At 41.7% G+C, this 27,901-nt stretch overlaps 2 protein-coding genes and 1 long non-coding RNA gene across 8 annotated transcripts in view; 2 read left to right on the top strand and 1 right to left on the bottom strand.

Annotated features, from left to right (window-relative positions):
• TEC (tec protein tyrosine kinase) overlaps window positions 1-18,158 on the top strand; it is a 139,018-nt gene extending 120,860 nt beyond the window's left edge. For all 5 annotated transcript variants that reach the window (XM_066384405.1, XM_066384404.1, XM_066384406.1 and 2 more), the window contains 7 exons: window positions 453-527; window positions 1,261-1,432; window positions 1,557-1,773; window positions 13,121-13,185; window positions 15,862-15,980; window positions 16,064-16,221; window positions 17,354-18,158. In XM_066384405.1, the coding sequence (XP_066240502.1) occupies window positions 453-527; window positions 1,261-1,432; window positions 1,557-1,773; window positions 13,121-13,185; window positions 15,862-15,980; window positions 16,064-16,221; window positions 17,354-17,437 (890 nt within the window). In that variant the 3' untranslated portion in view covers window positions 17,438-18,158. The remainder of the gene's footprint in view (window positions 1-452; window positions 528-1,260; window positions 1,433-1,556; window positions 1,774-13,120; window positions 13,186-15,861; window positions 15,981-16,063; window positions 16,222-17,353) is intronic.
• LOC136405239 (uncharacterized) overlaps window positions 15,213-27,901 on the bottom strand; it is a 77,015-nt gene continuing 64,326 nt past the window's right edge. Inside the window, exons 3-4 of the long non-coding RNA XR_010751485.1 lie at window positions 27,226-27,333; window positions 15,213-15,776 (exon numbers count right to left, since the gene is read on the bottom strand). This is a non-coding gene — a long non-coding RNA (uncharacterized lncRNA). The remainder of the gene's footprint in view (window positions 15,777-27,225; window positions 27,334-27,901) is intronic.
• The window catches only part of TXK (TXK tyrosine kinase), a 69,487-nt gene continuing 62,154 nt past the window's right edge, over window positions 20,569-27,901 (top strand). Inside the window, exon 1 of one of the 2 annotated variants that reach the window (XM_066384409.1) lies at window positions 20,569-20,991. In XM_066384409.1, coding sequence (XP_066240506.1) covers window positions 20,904-20,991 — 88 coding nt within the window. In that variant the 5' untranslated portion in view covers window positions 20,569-20,903. The remainder of the gene's footprint in view (window positions 20,992-27,901) is intronic. The other variant, XM_066384410.1, reaches the window with a different exon arrangement.

Raw genomic sequence — 27,901 nt, 5'->3', positions numbered from 1 at the left:
GTAAAAAGTTTGGGGACCCCTGGGATAGAGTGTCAACCTGGGATGCTTAGGACCCAGGTTTGAACCCTGAGGTCGTTGACTTGAGCTCAGGGTCGTTGGCTTGAGCATAGGATCATAGAACATGACCTGACCCCACAGTCGCTGGCGTGAGGCCAAAGGTCACTGGCCTGAGCCCAGAGGTTACCAGCTTGAGCCCAAGGTTGCTGGCTTAAGCATGGAGTCACCGGCTTGGCTGGAACACTGCCCCACCCCTGGTCAAGGCACATATGAGAGGAAATCAGTGACCAACTAACGTGCCACAACTATGAGTTGATGCTTCTCATCTCTCTCCCTTCCTGTCTGTCTCTGTCTCTATCACACACACACACACACACACACACACACACACACACATAAAAAGAAAGAAAAGAAAAAAGAATGCATTTGACTGCACTGCTTCCTTTGATTTCCAGGACTTGTCACAAGGCTACGGTACCCAGTTAGTGCAAAGGAGAAGAAGGCACCAACCACTGCGGGTTTCAGCTACGGTAACTCACTCTGTAGTTGTGTTGGCGAGTTTTCCCCGAAAAGAATCCATTATCACAGGGTCAAAGTAGATGTGGAGAACTCCCCATAGTGAGACTGTTTTTATAAGTTTTGTAGTATGGTTTTTAGATGACTATACTTATAGCTGTAGTTAACCTAGGTTTTCTGTTTTTCTTATATTCATAATTCAACAGAAAACTCTGTCAGGGAGAAATAGGCATTGTCCATGTTAGAGTTAACATGAATGAAAGCCTGTCCTGGTTCTCACTGTCATTGCTGGGTACTCACAGAAAAGTAAGGGTGGCAGTTCTACAGAAGGCATTCAACCTGATTGTCTTTGTTGCTTCTGGCAAAACCTTTTTAAACAGCATATTAAATTATTTCTAACTTGCTGGAATTGGAAACAGAACAAAACAACAACAACAAATTTTGAGAGGAAAGAGTAGTATAGGAGGAATTTTTTACAAGCACCTTTAACTTTCAAGCTCTGTTATTATTGGCCTCCTTTGGTTCACTTTGCTTGTGTTGTGACAGCTTAGAAAGGGACACATCCTTCCTGGAGGGCGGAAAGCCACTATTTGCAGATTTAGATGCAGGTTGCAAGTTTGCCGTGTTTTACTAGTCATTGTATTATCCTATAACCATGAGATTGACATTGGTTATAATTCTTTGATTCCCATTGATTTGTGCTGTGTTCTCCATATTAAATTTTCTCACTTTCCCTGTATCTCACAGAAAAATGGGAGATCAACCCTTCAGAGCTGACCTTTATGAGGGAACTGGGGAGTGGGCTGTTTGGAGTGGTGCGGCTTGGCAAGTGGCGAGCTCAGTACAAAGTAGCCATCAAGGCTATTCGTGAAGGCGCCATGTGTGAAGAAGATTTTATAGAAGAAGCTAAAGTGATGATGTAAGTTATTATGTTCTTTCAGGTTCCCCTTTTAGTGTTAAAAAGTGGCCCCTCACCAGCATTAGCCCGGATGGGTTTTTTTTTCTTATAGTAACTGTGTGTGTGTGCATGACTTCCCTCCCAGGAAACTGACACACCCGAAGTTAGTACAGCTCTATGGTGTATGCACCCAACAGAAACCAATATACATTGTCACCGAGTTCATGGAGAGGGGCTGCCTTCTGAATTTCCTCCGACAGAGACAAGGCCATTTTAGCAGAGATGTACTGCTGAGCATGTGTCAAGATATATGTGAAGGGATGGAGTACTTGGAGAAAAACAGCTTCATCCACAGAGATCTGGTAAATTATGAACCGCCTGGATTCCCATTCACTGGCCAAATTCCTTTGTAACACTGGGTCAGCAAATGAGCAATGATGTGATAACACCCAATGTTTGTTCTCAATAATATTTCACTATTATTTTTAAACTTGGTAGATTAGCTTGGGCCACAATTTTAACAGAAAGATCTTTTCAAAATATAATACATACAATACATAATTACATAGGCAACTGTATAAGTAATACATAATTACACAGGAAATATTTCCCAGCAAGTTACCATGCATAGATGCTTTCATCTCCACAAGAATCTCATGAAATAGCGAGTCATGACAATGTTTCTGACCATTATTTTATCGGTAAGAAAATTAGCTTTAGAGACTTGAAATGACTTGTGCATGGTGATAAATGAGGAAGTTAAGCTTGAGTCATTTTTAAACTAAACTCTAAGCTCTTTTTCACCTTCCACACGATGAGTAGAAACTATCTATATAACAGAAATATTTAGTTTATTTTCTCTCTCAAATCACTAGGAAGAGAAGGGAACCCAATGTTAATTTTTGAAAATACCAGAAAATGTGAATCTTCTATTACTGGTTCTAAATTATTGTGATAGAAACACTTCTTAATTTTTCCTTACTCTTCTGCCCTGTTCTTTTCTCTCCCTTTTTCTTCTCTGCTTATTCTTACCAAATGTGTCTATTTTCAGCACGTTAGTAGAACATCAGTCTCTGATCTCCTGTAACCACAATTTTATTCTCTGTTTTGTTCTTACAGTTTTGATTTTTTTTTAAAGATTCCACTTGTAAGCGATATCACACAGTACTTGTCCTTCTCTGACTTATATTCTAAAGGTCCATTCATATTGTCACAAATAGCAGGTTATCATTCTTTCTCATGGCTGAATAATCTGAATAATATTCGTTGTGTATATATACCACATCCTTTTTATCTACTCATCCATTGATGAGCAATTGGGTTGTTTCTATATCTTGGCTATTGTAAATAATGCTGTGGTAAACATGGGTGTTCATGTATCTCATCAAAATCCTGTTTTCATTTCCTCTGGGTATATATCCAGAAGTGGAATTGCTAGATCATATGGTAGATCTACTTTTAATTTTCTTGAGGAACCTCCATATTGTTTTCCATAGTGGTTGGTTGGACTAATTAAATTTCCATTAATTTTCATGCGGAAGGGTTTCCATTTCACTACATCCTTGCTGGTACCTGTTGCCTCTTGTCTTTTTGACGATCGCCATTCTAATAGTGGGAAGAGATATCTCATTGTAGTTTAGATCTGCATTTCCCTGATGTTAAGCATATTTGATGTTCCTGTTGGCCATTTTGATGTCTTTGGAAAAATATCTATTTAGTTTTTCTGCCCATTTTTAAACTGGTTTGTTGTTTTTGTTAAGTTGTGTTAGTTCTTTATATATTTTGGATATTAACCCCTTATCCAATATATGGTTTGCAATTTTTTTTTCCTCATTATGCAGGCTGCCATTTTATTTTGGTGACTATTTCTTTTGCCATGCAGAAGCTCTGTGAGGAATGCCTTGGTATTTTGATAAGGATTGTGTTGACTTTATAGATGGCTTTGAGTGGTATGGCTATTTCAACAATATATTTTTTCCCGATCCATGTATATGGGATGTCTTTCCACTTGTTTGTGTCTTATTTGATTTCTTTCAGCAAAATCTTGTAATTTTTGTTGTACAGAGATCTTCCACTTCCTTGGTTAAATTTGTACTTAAGTATTTCATTGTTTGGATGCTATTATGAATGGATAGTTTTCATTTCCTTTTCTAATGCTTTGTCATTAGTGTAAAGGAATGCCACTGATTTCTATGAATTGTATTTGTAACCTGACACTTTACTGATTAATTTCAACAGGTTTTTGAATGACTCTCAGATTTTTTATATGTAAGAGCATATTGTCAGTAAATATTGACAGTTTTACTTCTTCTTTCCTAATTTTGGTGCCTTTTATTTCTTTGTCTTGCCTAATTGCTCTAGCTAGGACTTCTGATACTATATTGAATAGGAGTGGTGAGGGTGGGCAGCCTTGTCTTGTACCTGATCTCAGAGGAAACCTTTTTAATTCTTCTTTATTAATTGTAATGTTAGCAGCAGGTTTATCATATATGGCCTTTATTATGTTAGTGTGTTCCTTTTATAATCAATCTGTTAAGGGTTTTTATCATGAAAGGATGTTGTATTTTGTGAAATACTTTTTCTATGCCTATTGAGATGATTAAGTGATTTTTATCTTTTATTGATGTGATGAATTAGACTTGTTAATCTGCATATACTAAACCATCCTTGCATCCCAGGGATAAGTCCCACTTGGTCATGGTATATAATCCTCTTCACGTGTTCTTGGATTTGGTCTACTAATATTTTGTTGAGAATTTTTGCATCTGTATTCATCAGGAATGTTGGTTTATGGTTTTCTTGTGATATCCTCACCTGGTTTTCGTATCAAGGTCATACTGCTTAAGAATGAATTTGGAAGTGTTCCCTCATCCTCAGTAGTTTGGAAGAGTTTGAGGGGGATTGGTATTAATTCTTTCAATGTTTGGTAGAATTCAACAGTGAAGCCATCTGGACCCGGAGTTTCTATTTGAAGTTTTTTGTTGTTGTTGTTTGTTTGTTTAAATATTTTATTTATTGATTTAGATAGAGAATAGAGAGAGAGAAAGGCAGGAGGAGTGGAAAGCATCAACTCGTAGCAGTTGCTTCCTGGATGTGCCTTGACTGAGCAAGCCTGGGGTTTCAAACTGCTGACCTCTTCATTCCAGGTCAATGTTCCATCCGCTGTGCCACCACAAGTCACTTACTTGATCTTGTGACTCGTTATTGACCTGTTCAGATTTCTTCCTGATTCGTTCTTGGTAGGTTGTGTCTTTCTAGAAATGTATCCATTTCTTCTAGTTTATATAATTTGTTGGCATTTAATTGTTCATAGTAGTCTTTTATAATTTCTGTGTTATCCGTTGAATTGTTTCCTCTTTCATGTCTAATTTTATTTATTTATCTTCTTTTTTCTTAGCTAAAGGTTTGTCAATTTTTTTATCTTTTCAAAGAAGCAGCTTTTAAATTTTGTTGATCTCTTCTATTGTTTTTCTGGTCTCTATTTCATGTATTTATGCTCTGATTTTTGTTATTTTCTTCCTTCTGCTAACTGGGTATAATTTGTTCCTCTTTTTCTAGTTCCTTGAAGTGTAGACTTAGGTTGTTTATTTTAGATCTTTCTATTTTTTTTTTTTTTTTTTTTTTTGTATTTTTCTGAAGCTGGAAACGGGGAGAGACAGTCAGACTCCCGCATGCACCCAACCGGGATCCACCTGGCACGCCCACCAAGGGCGAGGCTCTGCCCACCAGGGGGCTATGCTCTGCCCCTCTGGGGCGTCGCTCTGCCACGACCAGAGCCACTCTAGCGCCTGGGGCAGAGGCCAAGGAGCCATCCCCAGCGCCCGGGCCATCTTTGCTCCAATGGAGCCTTGGCTGCGGGAGGGGAAGAGAGAGACAGAGAGGAAGGAGGGGGGGAGTGGAGAAGCAAATGGGCGCTTCTCCTATGTGCCCTGGCCGGGAATCGAACCCGGGTCCCCTGCACGCCAGGCTGACGCTCTACTGCTGAGCCAACTGGCCAGGACCAGATCTTTCTAATTTTTTAATGTATGTGCTTATTGCACAAATCTTTCCTCTCAGGACTATTTTTGTTTCATTACACATAATTTGATATGTTTATTTTTATCTTCATTTGTCTTGAGATAATTGTTTTATTTCCTTCTTGATAGTTTTTTGGGTTTTTTTGACCCACTGGTTGTTGAGAAGTATGTTATTTAGTTTTTACATATTTGAAGGTCTACTCACTTTCCTATATAGTTACTTCTTGGTGTGTATTTTAAGAATGTTTACACTTATTCTCTTAACAAATTTCAAGTTTAAATTCTTTTTTTTATTTTTTCTTTTTTTTTTGCTGTTGAGTTGTATGAGTTTCTTACATGTTTTATGATTTAACCCTTTATCAGATACTTCGTTTGCAAATATCTTTTCCCATTCTGTAGTGAGGCAGAAGAGGCAGAAGAGCCTAGTTTACTCTTGTTATATGATTGATCCTTGAACAACATTGGGGTTAGGGATCCAACCCCTACACAGTTGAAAAATCTGTGCATAATTTTTAACTCCCTAAAATCTTAACTATTAATAGTCTATTATTGGCCTGACCGATAACATAGAGAGTCAGTTAACACATATTTTATGTTACAGATATTATATACTGTATTCTTACAGTAAACTAGTAAAAAGAAAATGTTATTAAGAAAATCACAAGAAAGATAAAATACATTTATAGTACTGTATGAATTTATTAAAGAAAATGAATGTGTAAATGGACCCATGCAGTTCAAACCTGTGTTGTTCAGGGTTCAACATTGGTATCAGTCTACAAACAATTCTTTTTCTCCCCCCACCCCCTATTCCCCTCGACCCCCATGCCCCCTTCCCCCCAATGCCTTCCTCCCTTCCCTCCAGGATTTGCTGTCCTGTTCTCTATAAAGCTGTGTTATGTATATATAATTTCACTAATCTCTTTCTCTACTCTGATCCCATCTTCTCTTCTACTTTCCCTCTGACTGCTTTCCCTCTGGTCCCTTTGATCCTGCCTCCATTGCTCAGTTCACATTGTTCATTGGATTCCTCAAATGAGTGGGGTCATATGATATTTTTCTTTCTCTGCCTGGCTTATTTCACTTAGCATGATAGTTTCCAGGTCCATCTAAGTCGTCTTGAAAGCTAAGATTTCCTTCTTCCTCACGGCCACGTAGTATTTCATTGTGTATATGTACCACTGTTTTTTAATCCAGTCATCCACTGATGGACACTTGGGCTGTTTCCAGATCTTGGCTATTGTAAACAATACTGCAATAAACATGGGGGTGCATTTCTTCTTTTGAATCAGTGATTTGGTATTCATAGGATATATTCCTAAAAGTGGGATAGCTGAGTCAAAAGGCAGTTCCATTTTTAATTTTTTGAGAAATCTCCATACTGTTTTCCACAGTGGCTGCACCAGTCTGCATTCCCACCAGCAGTGCAGGAGGGTTCCCTTTTCTTTGTATCCTCTCCGGCACTTACTATGTATTGTTGATGAGCACCATTCTGACAGGTGTGAGGTGGTATCTTACTGTGGTTTGTTTTTTTTTAATTTTTTATTTTTATTGAATACAGAGAGGAAGGGAGTAAGGGGGAGACAGAAGCATTAATCTGTTTCTGTATGTGCCCCAGCCAAGGACTGAACCAGTCACCTCTGCATTGCAAGACAATGCTCCAGCCAAGTGAGCCATCCAGCCAGGACTCTTACTGTGGTTTTAATTGCATTTCTCTAATGATTAGTGATGTTGAACATTTTTTCATCTGCCTATTGGTCATCTGTTTGTCCTTTTTGGAGAAGTGTCTATTCATTTTTTTTTGCCCATTTTTTGATTGGATTGTTTACCTTCCTGGTGTTGAGTTTTACAAGTTCTTTATAAATTTTGGTTATTAACCCCTTATCAGATGTATTGGTGAATATATTCTCCCATTGTGTGGGTTGTCTTTTTATTCTGTTCATATTGTCTTTAGCTGTGCAAAAGCTTTTTAGTTTGATATAGTCCCATTTGTTCATCCTGTCCTTTATTTCACTTGCCCGTGGAGATAAATCAGCAAAAATATTGCTATGAGAGATATCGGAGAGTTTACTGCCTGTGTTTTTTCCCCAGATGTTTATGGTTTCACGACTTACTTTTAAGTCTTTTATCCATTTTGAGTTTATTTTTGTGAATCATGTAAGTTGGTTAACCAGTTTCATTTTTTTGCAAGTACCTGTCCAATTTTCCCAACACCATTTGTTAAAGAGACTGTCTTTACTCCATTGTATGCTCTTACCTCCTTTGTCAAATATCAATTGTCCATATACGTGAGGGTTTATTTCTGGGTTTTCTGTTCTGTTCCATTGATCTATATGCCTGTTCTTATGCCAGTACCAAGCTGTTTTGAATAAAATGGCCTTGTAGTATCACTTGATATCAGGAAGTGTGATACTTCCCACTTTATTGTTCTTTTTTAGAATTCCTGAGACTATTCGTGTTCTTTTTTGATTCCATATAAATTTTTGGAATATGTGTTCTATATCTTTGAATTATGTCATTGGTATTTAAAAGAACTACATTTAATTTATAGATTGTTTTGGGTAATATAGACATTTTAATGATGTTTATTCTTTCTATCAATAAACACGGTATATGCTTCTACTTGTTTGTATCTTCTTTGATTTCCTTTAACAATGTTTTATAATTTTCTGAGTACAAGTCTTTAACCTCTTTGGTTAAATTTTCTTCTGGGTACTTTTTTTTTTTTTTTGCTGCAATAGTGAAGGGGATTGTTTTCTTAATTTCTCATTCAGACAGTTAATTGTTGGTGTATAAAAATGCCACTGATTTCTGAATATTAATTTTATATCCTGCTACCTTGCTGAATTCATTTATCAGGTCCAGTAGTTTTTTGACTGAGACTTTAGGGTTTTCTATGTGCAGTATTATATCATCAGCAAATAATGATAGTTTTACTTCTTCTTTTCCAATTCATATGCCTTTTATCTCTTCTTCTTGTCTGATTGCTCTGGCTAGGACTTCCAGAACTATGTTGAATAAGAGTGGTGAAAGGGGACACCCCTGCTTTGTTCTTGATCTTAAGGGGATTTCTTTTAATTTTTGCCCATTGATTATGATGTTGGCTTTGGGTTTGTCATAGATGGACTTTATCATGTTGAGGTATGATCCCTGTATCCCCACTTTGCTGAGAGTTTTGATAATAAACAGGTGCTGGATTTTATCAAATGCTTTTTCTACATCTATTGATATTATCATGTGATTTTTATCCTTTCTTTTGTTTATGTGTTGAATCACATTGATTGATTTGCGGATTTTGTACCAGCCTTGTCTCCCTAGAATAAATCCCACTTGATCATGATGTATGATTTTTTTCATGTATTGCTGGATCTGGTTTGCTAATAGTTGTTGAGAATTTTAGCATCTAAGTTCATCAGGGATATTGGTCTATAGTTTTCTTTCTTTGTAGTGTCTTTGCCTGGTTTGGGAATCAGTATTATGCTTGCCTCATAAAAGGAGTTTGAAGGTCTTCCCTCCTCTTGAATTTTTTGAAATAGCTTGAGAAGGATAAGAGTTAGTTCTTCATTGAATATTTGATAAAATTCTCCTGTGAAGCCATCTGGCCCAGGGCTTTTGTTTGTTGGGAGTTTTTTGATAACAGTTTCAATCTCATTTGATGAAATCAGTCTGTTTAGGTTTTCTGATTCTTCTATATTGATTTTTGAAAGATTATATGTTTCGAGGAATTTGTCCATTTCACCTAGGTTGTCTAATTTTATGGCATATGATTCTTCATAGTATTTTTTTTACATTTTGTATTTCTGCTGTGTCAGTTGTTACTTCTCCTCTCTCATTTCTAATTTTATTTATTTGAGTCCTCTCTTTCTCTTGGTGATTCTGGTTAAAGGTTCATCGATCTTGATTACCTTTTCAAAGAACCACTTCCTGGTTTCATTGATCCTCTGTATTGTTTCTTTAGCCTCTATGTCATTTATTTCCACTCTGATCTTTATTATTTCCTTCCTTCTACTTCCTCTGGGTTTTACTTGCTGTTCTTTTTCTAGTTCTTTTAGATGCAGGGTTAAATTGTTTATTTGAGCTTTTTCTAGCTTCTTAAAGTATGCCTGTAGTGCTATGAACTTCTCTTTCAGGACTGCTTTTGCTGTGTTCCATAAATTTTGAGTTGTTTTATATTCATTTTTATTTGTTTCAAGGAAATTTTTTATTTCTTCCTTGATCTCATTGTTAACCCATTCATTATTTAATAACATGCTGTTTAGTTTCCAAGTGTTTGAGTGTTTTTCAGTTTTTCTATTGTAGTTGATTTCTAGTTTCATGCCATTGTGATCAGAGAAGATGCTTGATATGATTTCAATCTTCTTAAATTTGTTGAGATGCATTTTGTGTCCTAGCATGTGGTCTATCTTAGAGAATGTACCATGAGCACTTGAAAAGAATGTATATTCTGCTGCTTTAGGGTGAAAGGTTCTGAAGATATCTATTAAATCTAAGTGATCTAGTGTGTCCTTTAAGTCTGCTGTTTCTTTGTTAATTTTCTTTCTTGAGGATCTATCCAGTGATGGTAGTGGGTTATTAAAATCCCTACTATTATGGTATTGTTTTTGATATTGCCATTTATGCCCATCAAAATCTGCTTTATATATTTAGTGCTCCTATATTAGGTGCATAGTTATTTATAATGGTTATATCTTCCTGTTGGATTGCTCCCTTTATCATTATATAGTGATTTTCTTTATCCCTTACTATAGCCTTTGTTTTAAAGTCTATTTTGTCTGATATAAGTATTGCTACCCCAGCTTTTTGTTCATTTCCATTTGCATGAAATATTTTTTTCCATCTCTTTACTTTCAGTCTATGTGTATCTTTTGTTTTTAAGTGTGTCTCTTGTAGACAGCATATGTACAGGTCCTGTTTTTCTATCCGAAGCTACTCTGTCTTTTGATTGGAACATTTAATCCATTTACATTTAAGGTTATTATTGATATGTAGGTGTTTATTGATATTTTATTCTTTAAATCTACATTCCTCTTATTAGACCTCCCCCCTTGTTCTGTTTACAGCAGACCCCTTAACATTTCTTGTAGCATTGGTTTAGTTGTAATGAATTCCTTGAGTTTTTTGTTTGTTTTTTGTCTGGGAAGCTTTTTATTTCTCCTTCAATTTTAAATGATAGCCTTGCTGGATAGAGAAGTCTTAGTTGTAGGCCCTTGTTTTGCATTATTTTGAATATTTCTTGCCATTCCCTTATGGCCTCTAATGTTTTTCTTGAGAAGTCAGATGTCATCCTTATGGGGGTCCTCTGTACGTAATAAACTGCTTTTCTCTTATAGCTTTATTTTTTCTTTATCTCTTAATTTTTGTATTTTAATTATGATGTGTTTTGGTGTTAGCCTCTTTGAGTTCATCCTTAATGGAACTCTATGTGCTTCTTTAACTTGTGTGACATTTTTCTTCATCAATTTAGGGAAGTTTTTAGCTATGATTTCTTCAATCAGATTCTCTATCTCTTGATCTTTTTCTTCTCCTTTAGGAACCCCTATGATGTGGATGTTATTTCTCTTCATGTTGTCACAGAGTTTCTCTGAGAGTTTCCTCAGACTTTTTAGCCTCTTTTCTTTTTTGCTGCTCTGCTTCTGTGCTTTTGTTTATCTTGTCCTCTAACTCACTGATTTGATCCTCAGCTTCATCCATCCTGCTTTTAATTCCTTCTAGTGTGGTCTTCATTTCTGATACTGTATTTGTCATTTCTGACTGATTCTTTTTTTATTATTTCAATGTCCTTTTTTATACTTGCTATCTCTTTATTTAAGTGCTTATGTCCATCCATTGTTGCTGTAAGATCTTTGAGCACCCTAACATCATTATTTTAAACTCTGCATCTGGTAATTTGGTTATTTCCTCTCATTCAGATATTTCTCTGGGGATTTCTCTTGTTGATTCATTTGGGTTGCATTTCTCTGCCTTCCCATTTTGTCTGTGTATAAGAAGTGTGTGGCCATAGGAGTCCAATGGGTGTGGCCTCTGTTTCCTAGGTGTGGTTTATCTGCAGGCCCTCCATGCTGTCTGCTGTCACACTGGGCATTCAGGCACAGGTGTTGCTGGAGCTGGCCTGCTACCACTGTGGCTTCCACCTTGCCTCCTTGGGCGGGGCTGCATTCACATGCCTGGGCTGCAAATCTTGGCTAGCCTGGCCTCTGCACTGACTCTGAAGGTGGGACTGTGCTCATGTGCCTGAGCTGCAATTCCTGGCTGGTCCTCAGCCCCCGTGGGTGGGACTGCATTCATGCATTTGGACTGCAAACCCTGGCTGACCCCCAGCCTTTGCCCTGCCCCTGCAGGCTGGACTGCGTTCCTGGGTCCAGGCTGCAAGCCTTGACCAGGCCCCTGGCCTCTGCCCCACCCCTGCAGGAGGGACTGCACTCATGGGCCGGGGCCACAAGCCTCAGCCCCGCGGGCAGGGCGGCACTCCTCCGCCCAGCCACAAGTCTCAGCCGGTTCCCCAGCTTTTGCCTTGCCCCTGCAGGCGGGACTGCTCTTGCATGCCCAGCCTGCAGCTGTGGGTTGGACCACTTTTGTGCACTCCTTCCACAGCCCTGGCTGACCCCTGGCCTCCACACCTGCAGGGCGGGACTGCACTCATACCAGGGCCTCAGTTGCGGCCAACCCTGGCTTCCACCCCCCATAGGCTGGACTGCGCTTGCTCCTGGGCCTCAGTTGTGGGTGGCCCCAGCTTCCACCCCAACCGACGGGACTGTACTCCTGCATTGCACTGCCACCCGCCCTCCAGCAAGCACTCAGCAGTGTGGGGGTGGTGATGCAGCTCAGACCTTAGCACTCAATACTGTTTCTCTGATGGCTCCCTGCTTCTAAGTGATTCTTTGCTCTGACTGTAGCAGGAGAGCTTCTGTTTGGCTGGTGACCTGCTTCCTTTTGTTGATATTGCTGGTTTCAGGAAAAATATTCACTTTAGATTTGGGGATTGACTCAGCCCAGGGGTTAGGATGGCTGTTCCTCAAAGTGTTTTTCCTTGTGCCTCCTAGATTACACTCTCTTCCTGCTACTCTGGTCCTCTCCTCTCTCTCTGTCCCCCAGAACCCCGGGTGAGTGGTGTGAAAGAGGTTTTCTGCGTGGTCCTTTTAAGACAAATCCTGGTTCTTAGAAATCTGTCTATTTCTCAGAAACAGTATCCTGACTTGTTTCACAGCCAAATACTGTCCGTAAGCCTCTTCTAGCCTCTGAGGCTGCAGACTAGGGCTTTGTTCCTGGGGCCCAGGACCCTCCCCTCTCTGCTAAACTCCCTTCCAGCCACACGAGTCCCTCCAGGCTGCTGCTCGCTCCCGGGAGCTGGGCAGCTCTCTGGCGTTTCTGCTTTTCCTACCAGTCTCGGTGTGGCTTCTTCAGTGATCCTTGGTTAAAGAGTCCTCTTAGTTTAGTCCAAAGTTGGTTTTTCTAGGTGACTGTTCTTAAAATTAAGTTGTAATCCACTTTGGTTCTGGGAGGTGGAAGTTGGTACGTCTGCCTACTCCATCGCCATCTTGCTGCCTCTCTACAAACAATTTTTGAAGAGACATTTCTACCTTCTGCGGATGTTGACTGGACCATACTAAACTTGATATAAATAGAACTTACACTTTTTTACTTTAGGGTAGAACTTTATAACTAATACATACACCATTTTAATGTTGTTTCCCAGGCTGCCAGAAATTGTCTAGTGAATGAGGCAGGAGTTGTGAAAGTTTCTGATTTCGGAATGGCCAGGTAAGTCTGAGCACCAGTCAACATTTCCTATCAATTTTGGGTTACATTAATATGAGGTTGTGCAGTTTCCCTTGAAAATATAGAAAGCTTGACATTTTCTTTGCAGTTTAACTGTGTTACCTTCTTGCTCAGAAGCCTGTGGAAGGGCTGTTTTGGACCACATGTTTTGTTCCATTAGCAAAATATTAGTAGTATCCATTTTTTTTATAGAGAAACTAAATGATTTCTCTACTTCTTATTGTTTTTGAAATAAGGTAATAAAATAAATGATTTATATTTTTGAAAGATAGATTTCTTTGCTGAATGTATCCATTACAGTTAGTTAGCTTTGGCTTTTTCTCAGGTAGACAAATTGTTGAGAGATTATGGTTGCTTAATGCTTCATTATGTGATATCCACATTAGCTCCTGGAATGAATAAGCATGGGAACACCTAATAAGTACTGCACTATTGAAACAGAAATGCAATCTCATCAGCTAACTGTTCTGTGACAAACAAATTCATTAAAATAGACAAGTATAAGTAGCTTTAATTATTGTTAATAATTCTCCCCACCAGGTGGTGGTATAGCCTGTACTTTCTTTTCTTTCTGGTGTGGATTAGATTCTAGAATTTTTTCACAGAAATTTATTTGGGGATAGAGCTCTTAGAATACCCAAATCTGTAGTGTTTTTGTTTGCTTAAATTCTGTGATTTGAGTATGTCCTTCTTTAGTTTGTCCTTCTTTCCTTCTGTCTGTTCATTCATCCATACCTCCAACTATACGAAATGAGGTGCCTACTATGTTCTAGTGTTAGACTGAACCATAGCAGAGAGTAAGACATATGAGTCCCTGCCCACATGCAGTTTATATTCTAGAGGAGGGTAAAACACAGGACCCAGACACACAAAGATGAGAAAACACAGAGAGGATGTTGCACAGCGAGCATCCATGAACTGTCTTCTGGGTCAAATCTGACTCACCATGACTTCTGTATGGCCTGCGAACTAACAATCTTCACATTATTAAGTGGTTGGAAAACTAATTAAAAGAATACAACTTATGATAGTTGTCTGAGATTCAAGGGTCAGTGTCCATAAATAAAGTGTTAGTGGGTCACAGCCTCACTCACGTGCTTCTGTGTTGGCGGTGACTGCTTTCACACCATAAGGCAGAGCTGAGTGGTCATGACAGAGACTGGCCTGCAAAATCTAAAACACTCATTATCTGGCCCTTTGCAGAAAAAGTGTGCTGGCCCCTGTGAGAGATATACTGTGGGATTGGGGGTGAGGTGGGTACTGAGTACTGAGTGGTGGTGTGGGGAAGGGGTGATGTGGCTATTTTAGATCGGGTACTCCGGAAGGCCTCCTTGAGACTGGAATATTTGGACGAAACCAAAAAGATAGAAAGTAGCCAGTTTGGTGAAAACCTGAAAATAACAAATACTCTTGGTAAAAGAAACAGCAAGTTTAAACGTTTGAATCTGGGATGGGCCTGGCCTGCTCGAGGAACAGAAAGAGCCAGGGTGGCTGGCGCGTGCCCAGCACAAAGAGCAGTAATGAAGGGAACAAGGACCAGGGCATGCAGGTCAAGGTTAGCCCCTAAGGAAACTCGGAACCAGGGAGGTGAGAGAGCTGTGTTACTGTCAGAAATGGGACCAGAACTGCTGACAGTCAGGGCGTTAATTACTTGGTGCTCTTTGCGTTATAGAAAGATGTTCTGTATCTGACAGGCAGCCCTTCCATTTTACTTGTTTGATTTTCTTATGTTTGGCTTTCCAAAACTCTGTGCGTTTTTATCAGCCCCTCTAAAACACACATTATAAATTCAGACTCCACTGATTGACAATCAGGGCATCATCACCATCTTTGCAGCCAAAAAGGTCTGTGTGACTATTTGAATATTTTCTCGAAGAGCTTTTAGAAATTAACTTTATATATTCATATAATACAGAAACACATTCCTCTTGTAAATACCTATTGAACACATTACAGAAAGGGCTGCAGTTCCCGTAGGAACCACTCCAGTCAAGGATTCTCCCAAGACATCGCCAGTGTTACCAGTTTGTGTGTGTTCTTCCAGAGGAATAGAAGTATGCTCCCATAGGAAAACAATGTAATACTGTTTGAGTGTGCATGCGTGTGTCTGTGCGCATAGGAGCAATGTCATGGTTTAGAAATATATACTCCACCATTTACATATGGCATTTTGCAATTTGCTTTTTCCTTTTGCTGTAGTTTTAAATTGCGCTCTGTGGACTTGTGGGGGCTAAGAGCACGTGTGTCTCCAAACGCTTTTCACCACTTCCTTTAGCACAGCTTTGCTTCAGATGTTTTACATGTGGGGCCTTGGGGTAAAACTTTGTGACAAGATTGCTTACAAGAATGGTTACAAACTATTTTATTGTATTCTGCCTCTATTGCCTTAGGAAAAAACACACACACGCGCACACACACACACACACATAAATGAAAGTACAGATACTAATGTTACCATATCCATTTCAAATGCTTGAATGTGGCTGAGATGGAAATTACCAGGTGTGGCCACCAAGGCAAACATTTTGCTTCAACCGGATGCTTGTTGGATTTAGTCAACTGTGTTTTTGATTCTAAGGGGGAAAAAAAAATCAAAGAACATGTAGAAAATGCAGATCGTAACTCAGAGGTGTAAACCTATGATGTGTCTTACTCTAGGTATGTTCTGGATGATCAGTACACAAGCTCTTCCGGTGCCAAGTTTCCTGTGAAGTGGTGTCCACCTGAGGTGTTTAATTATAGCCGCTTTAGCAGCAAATCAGATGTCTGGTCATTTGGTAAGACTCCTGGCCCATTTTTCCTCCACTCTGCTCTGAAGAGGAAGTGGATACACCATTTGGTAATTCTTACCCTTTTCTAGGTGTTTTAATGTGGGAAGTATTCACTGAAGGCAGAATGCCCTTTGAGAAGAACACCAACTATGAAGTGGTAACCATGGTTACTCATGGCCACCGACTCTACCGGCCAAAATTGTCGTCCAAATATGTGTACGAGGTGATGCTGAGATGTTGGCAGGAGGTATAGAATTTTTTTGGGCTTTTTTTTTATTCTGTAAAACATTTGTGGATCTAGGATTGGTAGATTTATAATATACAGTCTTATAGCTTAGTGAGTGGTGCATGTACATGATTTCTAACTCTCGGAAGGAAGCCAACTGTCAATCCAGTTCTGAATAATGGGAAGAAGAATGAGAAGAAGTGGGAAATGCTGATAATTAAGATAATGAATTCAGGCTGCCTCACTACCAAATAGGGACCCTGCCACAGGTGCCTGAGTTAGGGACTCAGGGAATAAGTGTGGGAAAGTGGCTCTTTTTTCTGTGGGCGTCTTATATGATTGAAGTATATTACTCTTTTACCAGACAGGATTTATTTCTCTAAACCTCACTTTTTCCAGGAAGCTTTCTTCCCCCCCCCACACCATATTGAAATGTCACCTTATAGAAGAGATTGAACACCAAAATGACTTTTGAAAGATTATAATAATAGTAATTAAAGCTAATTAGCTCACATGTGTTATGTGCTAGGCACTATACTAAATGCTTTAGATTTAGTTCTCAAAATCGCCCTTTGAGGTGCAGTTACTTTTTCTGTGGTCACTCTGTGGATGAAAATACCCAGACTCCTGAAACCGATACCTGCCCAAGGCTACTTTACCGCAAAGACCCAGAGTCCTGTCTGCCTCCAAATCCAATACTCTCAGTCACTTGCTTTAAGCAAGAGCATTGACTGGGATGGGCAGAGATCTTCTGGCCAGAAAGTGGTGCTAGGGGGAGACAGGACAGCATGAGCAAAGGCAAGGAGGAGGTAATGAACTTGGTATGTGTACAGGAGGGTAAACATTGGTTTGATTGAGCAGAGAGCCCGTGTGAACATTTTTCTGGGAAATGAAATTGGGTACAAGGAGGTGGGGGATGGTCAGGCTATAGAGAGCACTGCAAACCAGCAGGACTTGGTTTTGCAGACAATAAGGAGCCCTATCAGGTTCTTGAATGGGGACACAAAGGCAGTATGGTGGAAAGCAGAGGCACCTGCATGTTCCAGTGTCGAAGAATGAGTGCCTTGCTCTAGTGCGCCGTCATCTGGGTTTGAGAAACCCTTTTTGGGAGGCAATCTGTAACCTACAGCTTCTTTTTGATTTTTATTTGCAGAAACCAGAGGGAAGACCCTCCTTTGCAGATTTGCTGCGCACGATAGATGAACTGGTTGAGTGTGAAGAAACTTTTGGAAGATGAGTAGTGTGGTGACCAGTGGCGTCCAGATTCCAAAGCACCAGGAAGAAATGGCCCTTTGTGACTAACTTTTAATTTATTCAGCACCTGGATGTGTAGATTGTTTTACTTGTAAAGTGAAAATACCTAAAGCATCTGCTTTGAGACCAATCTTAGCTCCATGACAGAATCTTCCAGAATATGGAAATGCTGCCTTAGAGGTGGTGATTAGAAGCATGCTTATACTTTCCACAGGACTTCTGTGACCACACATCATGCCCAGGCCTCAGGGCTTGCCCGTTTGAGTGGTGCACACGGGGCTACAGGAGCTGGTGCCCATGGAAGACCAGGCTGCTTGGGAAGGGCAAGGGCATTAGAGCCACGCGCCAGCGCTCGTCTCTTCCCCTTCACTCCTGCGGAAGTCTGGGCCGGGCATGTAGAGCCCCGTGCCAGCGCTCGTCTCCTCCCCTTCACTCCTGCAGAAGTCTGGGCCGGGCATGTAGAGCCCCGTGCCAGCGCTCGTCTCCTCCCCTTCACTCCTGCAGAAGTCTGGGCCGGGCATGGCATTGTCCAGAATGTGGGTTCTGGAGGAACCAGGAACCACATTGGATAAGTACCCAGCTCTTTTTTTGAAAACATCTGTTTTCAAGACTACCATTAGTATTATATTACAGAACATTTGTTTGCTGTATATATTGTAAATATATATATAATATATAAAGTTATATATTTATAAGAAGCCTAAGTTGTGTTTTAAGTGAAACCCTGAATTCTATAATATATGATACAAGCTAACCATCTTGGCGCTTGGGGTGGTGCCTTACAACCGTCCATTCCTTTCCCCTTGGAGATCAGATATTTCTTACGAAGAGAAAACAGTATGGACCTTCTATTGTTAATGCCCTCTTTTCACTTCGGTGGACATGTTTGGGGGTGCCTGCACCGCTGAAGGCCCTAGCAGGGCCCACGTTTGGGCTAAGTGACCCTGCTCATGATATCCACAGCTAAGTGGAGTTGGGTAGAAAATCGAACTAATGGCAGTCAATCAGTTTCTGCAGTGTAAGAAGCTGCCCCAGGACACAGAGGCTGTCGTGCCAGTGCTGGGCTCTGGGACAGAAGGATCAGGTGGCCTTTGCAGCAGAGGCTGCCCCAACTGTAAGCCCGACCCCAGAGCAAGCTCAAGTTCTGGCAGATGGACCAGGAAAATGGAGAGCAGGGTACATTGAGCTATTTCGGATGGCTTTCAGGAGGCCTTTTTGGACTTGGGTTCCTGGATCAGAGAGATTGTATATTCTAGCCTCACAGTAGACCTTGCAGATGAGTGTGTGCGAGTGGGTTTCTGACTTAATCAGCTGCTGAATGAGAACCTCCATTTGCCCAAAGGAAAGAAACACAGTCTCCGTCTTCAACAGTAGAGGCCAGGTATTGCCCCACACATTACTCTATTGCAGGGGTCCCCAAACTTTTTTCACAGGGGGCCAGTTCACTGTGCCTCAGACCGTTGGAGGGCCTGACTATAAAAAAAACTATGAACAAATCCCTGTGCACACTGCACATATCTTATTTTAAAGTAAAAAGACAAAACTGAAATAAATACAATATTTAAAATAAAGAACAAGAAAATTTAAATCAACAAACTGACCAGTATTTCAATGGGAACTATGCTCTCACTGACCACCAATGAAAGAGGTGCGCCTTCCAGAAGTGCGGCGGGGGCTGGATAAATGGCCTCAGGGGGCCGCATTCGGCCCGCGGGCCGTAGTCTGGGGACCCCTGCTCTATTGTGTGGGTAGAGAACCAAAGAACACAGAGAGCCTTCTTTTCAGGAGTTCTTTCTGCTCTGGGGTCTGCCCTGCTGTCCCCTAGGCTGGGGAGCCTTGTGTGAACACACAGCTGTCACTGCCAGTGCTAAGCCACACCTCACAATGACCGTGTCACTACCAGTGCTAAGCCACACCTCACTGTGACCCTGGGGAACTGTTTCTCCCTTTTGGTCAGTCCATCCACTGAAGGCTGTCTTCCATCCTTCCTGATGCCCCTTATCACGGAAACAAATAAAATACCTATCTTAAGTTTTTGTCACAGTCTGTTTGCCACCTTCCTCCTCATTTTCCTGTTTAACTGTACCCCCCATCACAAAAAAACATGCACACCTTTTAACTGATTGTAGCTCATTCAAGGAGTTGGTCATATTTGAGTCATACCCTACTATCAGGGTCACACTTTTCTCCTCCCTTCTTCCCTTGCATTGACTCCTCCCACCCTCTGGTCTCATCCCATCCATACCTCTCTTTTCACCTTGAGGAGCTGCATTCAAAGTGTCACATGACACTGAAGAGTGTGAGGAGAAATAGAGTCCTCACACTAACGGTTATATACACAAGGGATGTGGAAAACAAGGTGAGTTATACCTGGCAACATTTGGGAACATTTTTCCCCCCCAAAAAAATCTTTAAATATTTCCCTAAAACTTAAAGTTTTTACATAGAAGCATAGTTAAGGCAAGAGGTGAGGTAAAAATAGAAGCATCCACTCAGAAGGCTTAGAGATCTTAATCTGTCAGGCAGGAAATAGGAAGGGCCATGCGAACACACTGTGTCCTCGTTAGAGTTGTTCCCTTTAGTTTTTGTTCATTTTTATTTATATTTTCCAGTGGGATGAAGTAAAGCTCTTAGGTGTATTTTGTGTGTGTGTGTGTGTGTGTGTGTGTGTGTGTGTGTGTGTGTGTGTGACAGAGTCAAACAGAAGGACAGATAGGGAAAGACAGAGAAGAAGGGAGAGAGATGAGAGGCATCAGTTCTTCCTTGTGGCACTCCCGTTGTTCATTGATTGCTTTCTCATATGTGCCTTGACCAAGGGCCTTCAGCAGACCGAATAACCCCTTGCTCGAGCCTGCAACCTCAGGGTCCTGAACCTGGGTCTCCCGCATCCCAGTCCAAGGCTCTATCCACTGCGCCACTGCCTGGTCAGGCTTAGGTGTATTTTTTATTGTTGTTTTTATATTTCTTACTCAAGCTATACCTTTCAGGTGTGCAATTTTATTGGTTACCCCTCCCCCCCCCAAAAAAAATATTTCTTCACACGGCCCCTGAAGTGTCTGCACCGAGCGGGAGGACAGACCGTTTTAGACTTGATACTCCAAAACCTAGAATCTACTTTTTTTTTTTCCTCACACCAAGTGTGTCCCGTATCCTACACTTCCATTTCCTTCTCTGTATAGAGAGGGTAGTTTGATTTGATGATTTTTAAGGTCCCTTTTACCAAAATTTGGTGATTTCTTGAAAATGTTGATTGTTGGAGTCGCCCACACAGTTGGGAATGAGAAACGCATAGCACCACCCTCCGAGATCTGGATACTGATTGTTGTACTTTCTTATATAGGCCATGGGGTTGTCACTCACACACTTCTGAGGTTTCAGAACAGGAAAATAGGTGGGGTTAACTTTGCCCATGAGAAACGTCTTGGGTGAGCTACGATTTCAGTTGAAAGATGTGTTTTTGTGACTGGAGTGCCGCTGAAGAACTGAAGACTGTTTTGTGTACTCCGGGCAGAAGCGCAGCCATGATTCTTTCCACCTGTGAGTAAGATGGCTTTGTCATTTACCTTTAGGGCTTGTTGTGGGCATGTTATTTATTCTTGAACACCAGAAGAAGTTTTCTCTAAGGCATTTGGGCTTGTGAAAGTGTGAGGATAATTTCCCCCCTATTGGATAAGGTTTTGTTCATCACTGCAGAGATATGTTTAGTAAATGTTCAACGTTGAGAATGCAAAAGGAAGCAAAGTGAAAACAGTGCCCTTAAACCTGTATGAGTGTGTAGAAAGGCATTCTGAAGTCTGTCTTTAGGATGATATCTAGTGAACAACTCAGGGCTGAAGGCGAGAAGACCACGTTCTCGCTCTGGAGCTGCTGCAGCCTATGAGGGTCACCTTTGGCAACTTCTTTATATTGGGTTCTCATCTATAAAATAGTGACTCTCTTTCCAACAAGATATCAGAAAGAAACGATAGAGCCCTGGCTGGTTGGCTCAGTGGATAGAGCATTGGACCAGCATGTCAGCGTCCTGGGGTCAATTCCCAGTCAGTACACATAAGAGAAGCTACCATCTGCTTCTCTCCCCCCACCCCCTTCTCTCCCTCTTCTCCTCCTGTAGCCAGTAGTTTGCTTGGTTTGAGCATCAGCCCCAGACGGGGATTGCCAGGTGGATCCCTGTTGGGGCACTTGAGGGAGTCCGTCTCCTATCTCCCCTCCTCTCACTTAAAAAAAAAAATAGAGAAAAATGACAGATCCTTCTTGAACTTAATTTTGGAGTTGCTTTGGAAGACTGTTCAGTTCCATGTGCAATTTTTGGAAATGCCTATTTTTTCGGAAATGCCTTTTAATGGCAGCTTTATGACTCAGAGGGCTTTATTATGCAAATAATTAAAACTATGGAAGAAAAATAGCCTTTGATTTTAATTCTGAATGACCGAGGAACCAAGCTTTAACAAAGCTCGTCACATCAGATTAAAGCAATCAAAAGCCAGCTAACAAAGTTTTGCATTTCTGATTTTTAGGTAGCAATAGGAAAAAATTATTGCGAAGTTAAAATGTTGTCTGGTTAAAGCAAATCACCTCACAGACCCAACACTTGTCAGTAGAATTTGTAAAAAAAAATAATCTAGGCTATTCCAGTTGTGCTGACCTGAATATAAGTTATGGTCTTGATCCTCTTGTAGATAAAAAAAAAAGGGGGGCTGCATGTTATCAGACACCAAGGTCAAGCAGAGCTAAGCAGAAAGAGCCGAGCGGCAGCAACCTCTCCCACCTCCCCCAGTGGCAGGACAGAGATAAACAGTGACTTAATAAGAACCTTTATTAAAGCTATGCGAGCATCTGTTCTTTATTTCTCCTGGGGTCAGGACTAGAGAAAAGGCTATAAATTGTAATAGCAAAGATTCAGTTCTATATAAAATAAATAATGGTGAAGTTTGGAACAAGGACTAGAGCAGGGGTCCCCAAACTACGGCCCGCGGGCCACATGCGGCCCCCTGAGGCCATTTATCCGGCCCCCACCGCACTTCTGGAAGGGCACCTCTTTCATTGGTGGTCAGTGAGAGGAGCATAGTTCCCATTGAAATATTGGTCAGTTTGTTGATTTAAATTTACTTGTTCTTTATTTTAAATATTGTATTTGTTCCCGTTTTGTTTTTTTACTTTAAAATAAGATATGTGCAGTGTGCATAGGAATTTGTTCATAGTTTTTTTTATAGTCCAGCCCTCCAATGGTCTGAGGGACAGTGAACTGGCCCCCTGTGTAAAAAGTTTGGGGACCCCTGGACTAGAGAGTGTCCAAAGGATGACACGAGAGACGGCCTATTGGTGGGGATATTTTGAGCATATTTCTGTCTGGCTTGAAAAGACATGGATTTGATGAACTCTCACTGTTCCTTCCAACTCCTGATAATTTGATTTGATGGTAAGAATGACCAGTTTTCTTCCGCTATAAATTGCACTTTTTTTTTTTCTGGGTAAAACAGTGAGTATATACTGTTGACAAGGGAAAGCCAAGACTTTGAAGTGTACCACTGTGAATTAAAAAAAAAAAAAATGTCCGTATGTGTTTGCCAGGGCGCAGTCATTTGCCAAATATTTCTGCTGTTTTAAGAGCTGGCACGGAAGTTCTGGGCCTGCTCTAGGGGGCACCTGAGGAGATCATGGTGGAAGGTAAAGCAGCCATTGTACTGGAGGGTGGGAAGAGCCCGAGAGCGGCCCCAGGGCTCTGCTCCCCGAGGTCCAGTGTGTAAAATGTAATTAGTATTGCAGTCGCCCTGAGAACAGACCCAGCCCAGGGGAGTTAGAGGACAGGGCCCAGGAAGAAGAGCTGGCAGGTCGAAAGCTCACCTCTTACCTCCCCTCCACCTCATTTTAAAAAAATTTCTCTCTTTTTCTTCCCAACATAAAAAGAAGGAAAGAGATCATTTCTCTAAATGGTCTTTAAGTCTTAGCGTGCCTAACGTGTGCTTGTGATGCTGTTAAAATGCAAGTTTCTGACTCTTCTCCATAATTCAACCTGGTGGGGGGGGGGGGTGAGGCCAGGACCCCTTCATCACAGTGTCTTTCTAGGGCCTCTGTTTTCAAAGTCCTCTCTTATTTCTTACAGCATTTGATCCCACGCCCACCCTGCTAAGTTCATCTCTTTCGTTACTACTATTAATATGAAGACAAACAGGGTCACTGCTTAGGCAGTCTCTAAGATGGCCCCTAACAATGTCCCCCTCCTGGTAGCCACACTGCGCAGGTCCTCTCTTTGAGTAGGAATTGGACCTAGTGACTTCACATTAATAGAATATGGTGCAAATGATGGAGTGTAACCTCAGACGAGGTTGCAAAAGGACCGTGGCTCCTACCTTAGTGCTCGTGGGCTCTCTGTCTCGTGGATGACCGGCTGCCTTGCGGGGAGCATTCTCAGGCGGCCTACGGAGAACCCCCATCGTGAGGAACCGGGCTCCAAGGCCTGCTGACTGCCGTGAGAGTGAACTTGGAAGTCGGTTCTCCAGCTCAGTCCAGCTAAGCTGGGCGTGGACTCCTGACCCACGGAAATTGTGAGATAATAAACGTTTTACCTCTAAGTTTGGAGATAGTTTATCTCTAACAATAGATAGCTAATTCGGCGGCAAAAGGAGAAAGAGCCATGGACCAAAACCAAACTTTGATTCAGGGTGGAGTCAGATTCTCAAACAGAGAATTCCTCAATGGTAATACAGACATGAGTATATATAATTGTGTCTTTTGTTTGTAAATCATTTCACTGTTACCCCCCTGCACTATCGTAACAACGATGATCACTGTAGCCACTGTTTGTAACTATATCTACGAAGCTTCCACATCTTCTTGTGTGCTGATCTGCAGATTCCCCTGTTCCTCAGTGCAGCCCACCTGGCCAGCGTCACCTGTCCACTTCCTGCCAACCAAGGGTCAGTGAGCACAGCTTCCGGCACACTGTCGGCCATGCCCAAAGGTCTTGTGGCCGGACACTTCTACACATCACAGGCGAGCCAGGTGTCTTGGGTGTGATGTCTGTGAGCGCTTGCTTCATAAACTCTCAGCTCACAGACAGCAGTTTTCTAGGAAATAAGTGCTCTGAGGTCTAGGGGCGGGGAGGACTTGTGTGCAGGATGGCTGCAGCCAGCTCACATCAGCTCATTGCTGGGGAGAAATAGAAATTCCTCCACAGAGTAAACAAGGGCTTCCCAGTGTGGAATGTCTGGTGCTTGGGGGCTGCCTTGGCTGACGCTGTGAGCAGATGAGTCGTCTTCAGGGAGCCTCTGCTTCTCCTTTCGGCACCCTTTCCTCCCACGAGCACTATCTCCCCTGATGCCCAGTACCCCCTCCAGCTTGCCAGGCTTCTAGAGTCTCCTTGCCCCTTCCTCACACTCAGCACCCCAGCAGGCCCTAGCCAGACCAAGCACCACTGTCATCTTCCACCCACATTTATGCGTGGACTGTCCCATGAGCTAGGTACCTGTTTTCTGTTAGTAAGCAGCGATCCCTTAATGTAGTTACTCCTCAGCAGTCCCTTAATGTAGTTACTCCTCAGCAGTCCCTTAATGTAGTTACGGTTTTACAGACAAGAATAATGTTAAAAAAAATAACACAAACAAAAAACAAGATCTAACATAGGGTTGTTAACATATTTTGTGAATAGGTTAAAAAAGATAAGTATCTCTGGTGACCATCCTTTCTTAGAAGAATAGATATGTTAATGTCAAAACACACAGCAGTGTTCTTTTAGCATTCCTTTTCAGAAGGCACATACACAAAACAAAAATAATTTAACACCTAAAATATATAAAAGAGTATAAACTCAGAATAAAAGATAGCTTTCTAAACTAAAAAACAAACAAACATTTTAATGAAAATTTCAGTGTATCTCTCTCTTTCTCTCCTCTTCCTCTTCCCTTTCTTTCTCCTCCTCCTACTTCCCTTTATCCCTTCTTTATTGGTGTGGATTCCTGATCTGGCATCTGGAAAGCCTCTTCCGCTGCCGAATCAGAGGCAGAAACCCACGCGAGAGAAAGCTAGCTACGTGTCACACCTCCCAAATAACAGGTTAAGTAGATTAAAATGTGTCTTCAAAAGGCCCTTAAGAAATAGGTCTGTGGTGAAAATTTATGACAGTAATGAGAAAGTTTGGCCTTGCTGTAAATTTCTGGGGAAAAAAGGCTTATCTTGTAGTGACCTTCCAGGCTCAGCTCTCAGCTCCCAGAGCTGTTTCCCATAGCCACAGGTTTTCAAGGTTTTCCTGCTCTCCAAGCCTTTCAGTTGCAAATGCAGTTGACACCGGAATTCCTTGCTTAGACCTGGAGTATGTGGCTAGGCGACTAGCCTGGTCTTCGTTTAGGGCAGCTCTCTCTCTCTCTCTCTCTCTCTTTCTCTCTCTCTCTCTTTATTTTTGAGTGAGAGGAGGGGAGATAGAGAAATGGACTTCCAGCATGCACCCCAACCAGGATCTACCTGGCAGCCTGCATCTGGAGCCGATGCTCAAGCAACCAAACTATCCTCAGTGCCTGAGGCTGATGTTCAGACCGCTTGAACCACTGGCTGTGGGAGAGGAAGAGAGAGGGAAGGGGAGGACGGAGGGGAAGAAAAGCAGATGGTTACTTCTCATGTGTGCCCTGACCTAGGATTGAACCCAGGACAGGCGCATGCTGGGCCCATGCTCCATCCACTGAGCCAACCAGCCAGGGCCATCAGGGCAGCTCTTGAAATTGAGCCAGTTATTCAAGTTTTCAAACAAAAATCACTATCCATCTGCCAGTGTTATGACCAAATTCAGTAGGAATGAATTTCACTTGAACCACTGATTCAAAACGAAACACCGACATCGGAAACACCAGGGGATGAACACGAGGTTACACTGATAATCAAACCTCAAAACATTAGAAACGGAAGGAACGCCACCAGCTTTGCTTCCCAGACAGCTTCTCATCAAATGTTTATGTGTTGTGCTGAGCGGTGCCAGAGGGGGGGGGGGGGGGTGGCCTGTTCTGGGAAGTGGTGCTTCTCACATTCACTCCCTTCCAGTGCCCCCTGGTGGAAACCGGTTCCCAGACAGAGCCCTGGGTCGCCACCCCCGCGTCTGGAGGGGAAAGGAATGCTAATAGGACCCTTGCACGGATGGAAGAAGGGGGAGCAAGCCTTCCCGGAAAAGAACACAAATACCAAGTAAAATGAGAGGCTCCACTGCCGAACCCCTGAGAGACGTACCAGCTCTAAAAGGTCACAGAGATTCCGTTGTACACGGTGCCCTTTTCCTAATTTGCTGGTTCCTGAGATGTAATTAAAGATATTTGCTAGGGAATAAGAAGCAGATGAAAAGAACTGCACAGATGTCAGCTTGGGAGAGAGAGCTCTGGATCCCTCCTGCGGTAATCTTCAACCCTGAATATATCCTGCCAGTGGGCAAATAGTTGTTGTCCATCTCTGGGGCATTTTAATCTCCCTGGCAAAAGCCTTTGATTGCATGAGTTTCTGCCTAAATTGGAAATTTTCCGAAGGTGCAAAAGTGCTTTCCCTCTGCAGGTTAATCAGCAAAAGGGAACCCAAAGAGTGGTTTCTATAACCACAGGATGCACGTGGAAGTCATTCTCCATTTGTTTATTCACTTGGAAGACCTGGAATGCTGTAAATTGAAAATGACCGTGACTCTAGCAATCAATGATATCAGCTTTGGAATGAGTCCCTCCTTCAATCTATAAAGATGCCCAGGGTCTTGGAAAGCCATGCCAAACGAGAACACCAGGGAGCTTTCATAATTTATGTTTTACTTACTTGGCAATTATTTGGGCAGCAACTGTTTGCTAGCAACTGTGCTGGGCAGGAAGGAGGTAACCGTCCACAAGGCAGAAGATGGCCTTCCTGCTCGCAGACGCTATTGATCTGCAGGGAAGAGAGAACACAAACTTTATAATCAAAGCAGTGGTGGAGTAGGTCAGTACCTCTATTGAAGGGCTATTGGATTAGAAAATAAGTGTTTGAAAAGGCTTCCTCCTAAATTCAGGCTTCAGGAGAGAGCCAAGACAAACAAGGGAATGTTGGGTTTATAATCCACTCAGCTGGTATCTAGTTGTTGATTGAGGGTTCAATGAACAGGAGAAGCCTTTCTTCTTAGTTCCTAGATATCAATTTTGCCTGCTTTCTGATACCAGCAATTTTACTTACAGAGTTCAATTTAAGGTATTACAATGGTTACTTTTATGGTTCAACTTGGCTGAGCCATGATGCCCAGATATTTGGTCAAAGTCCTTGACCAGGTTGAGGAAGGTTCCTGCTATTTTTTTTTTTTCAAATAAGTTTTCAATTCCTTGCTCACTCTCTTTTCCTTCTGGCACCAACATGATACAAATGTTGGTATGCTTGAAGTTGTCCCAGAGTCTCCTTATACTGTCCTTTTTATTTTTGCTGTTCTGATGGGGTGATTTTTGCTTCTTTATATTCCAAATCGCTG

The sequence above is a fragment of the Saccopteryx leptura genome, chromosome 5, assembly GCF_036850995.1.
Source record: "Saccopteryx leptura isolate mSacLep1 chromosome 5, mSacLep1_pri_phased_curated, whole genome shotgun sequence".
In the NCBI taxonomy this organism is placed as follows: domain Eukaryota; kingdom Metazoa; phylum Chordata; class Mammalia; order Chiroptera; family Emballonuridae; genus Saccopteryx; species Saccopteryx leptura.
This window is presented reverse-complemented; position numbering and strand designations above follow the sequence as displayed.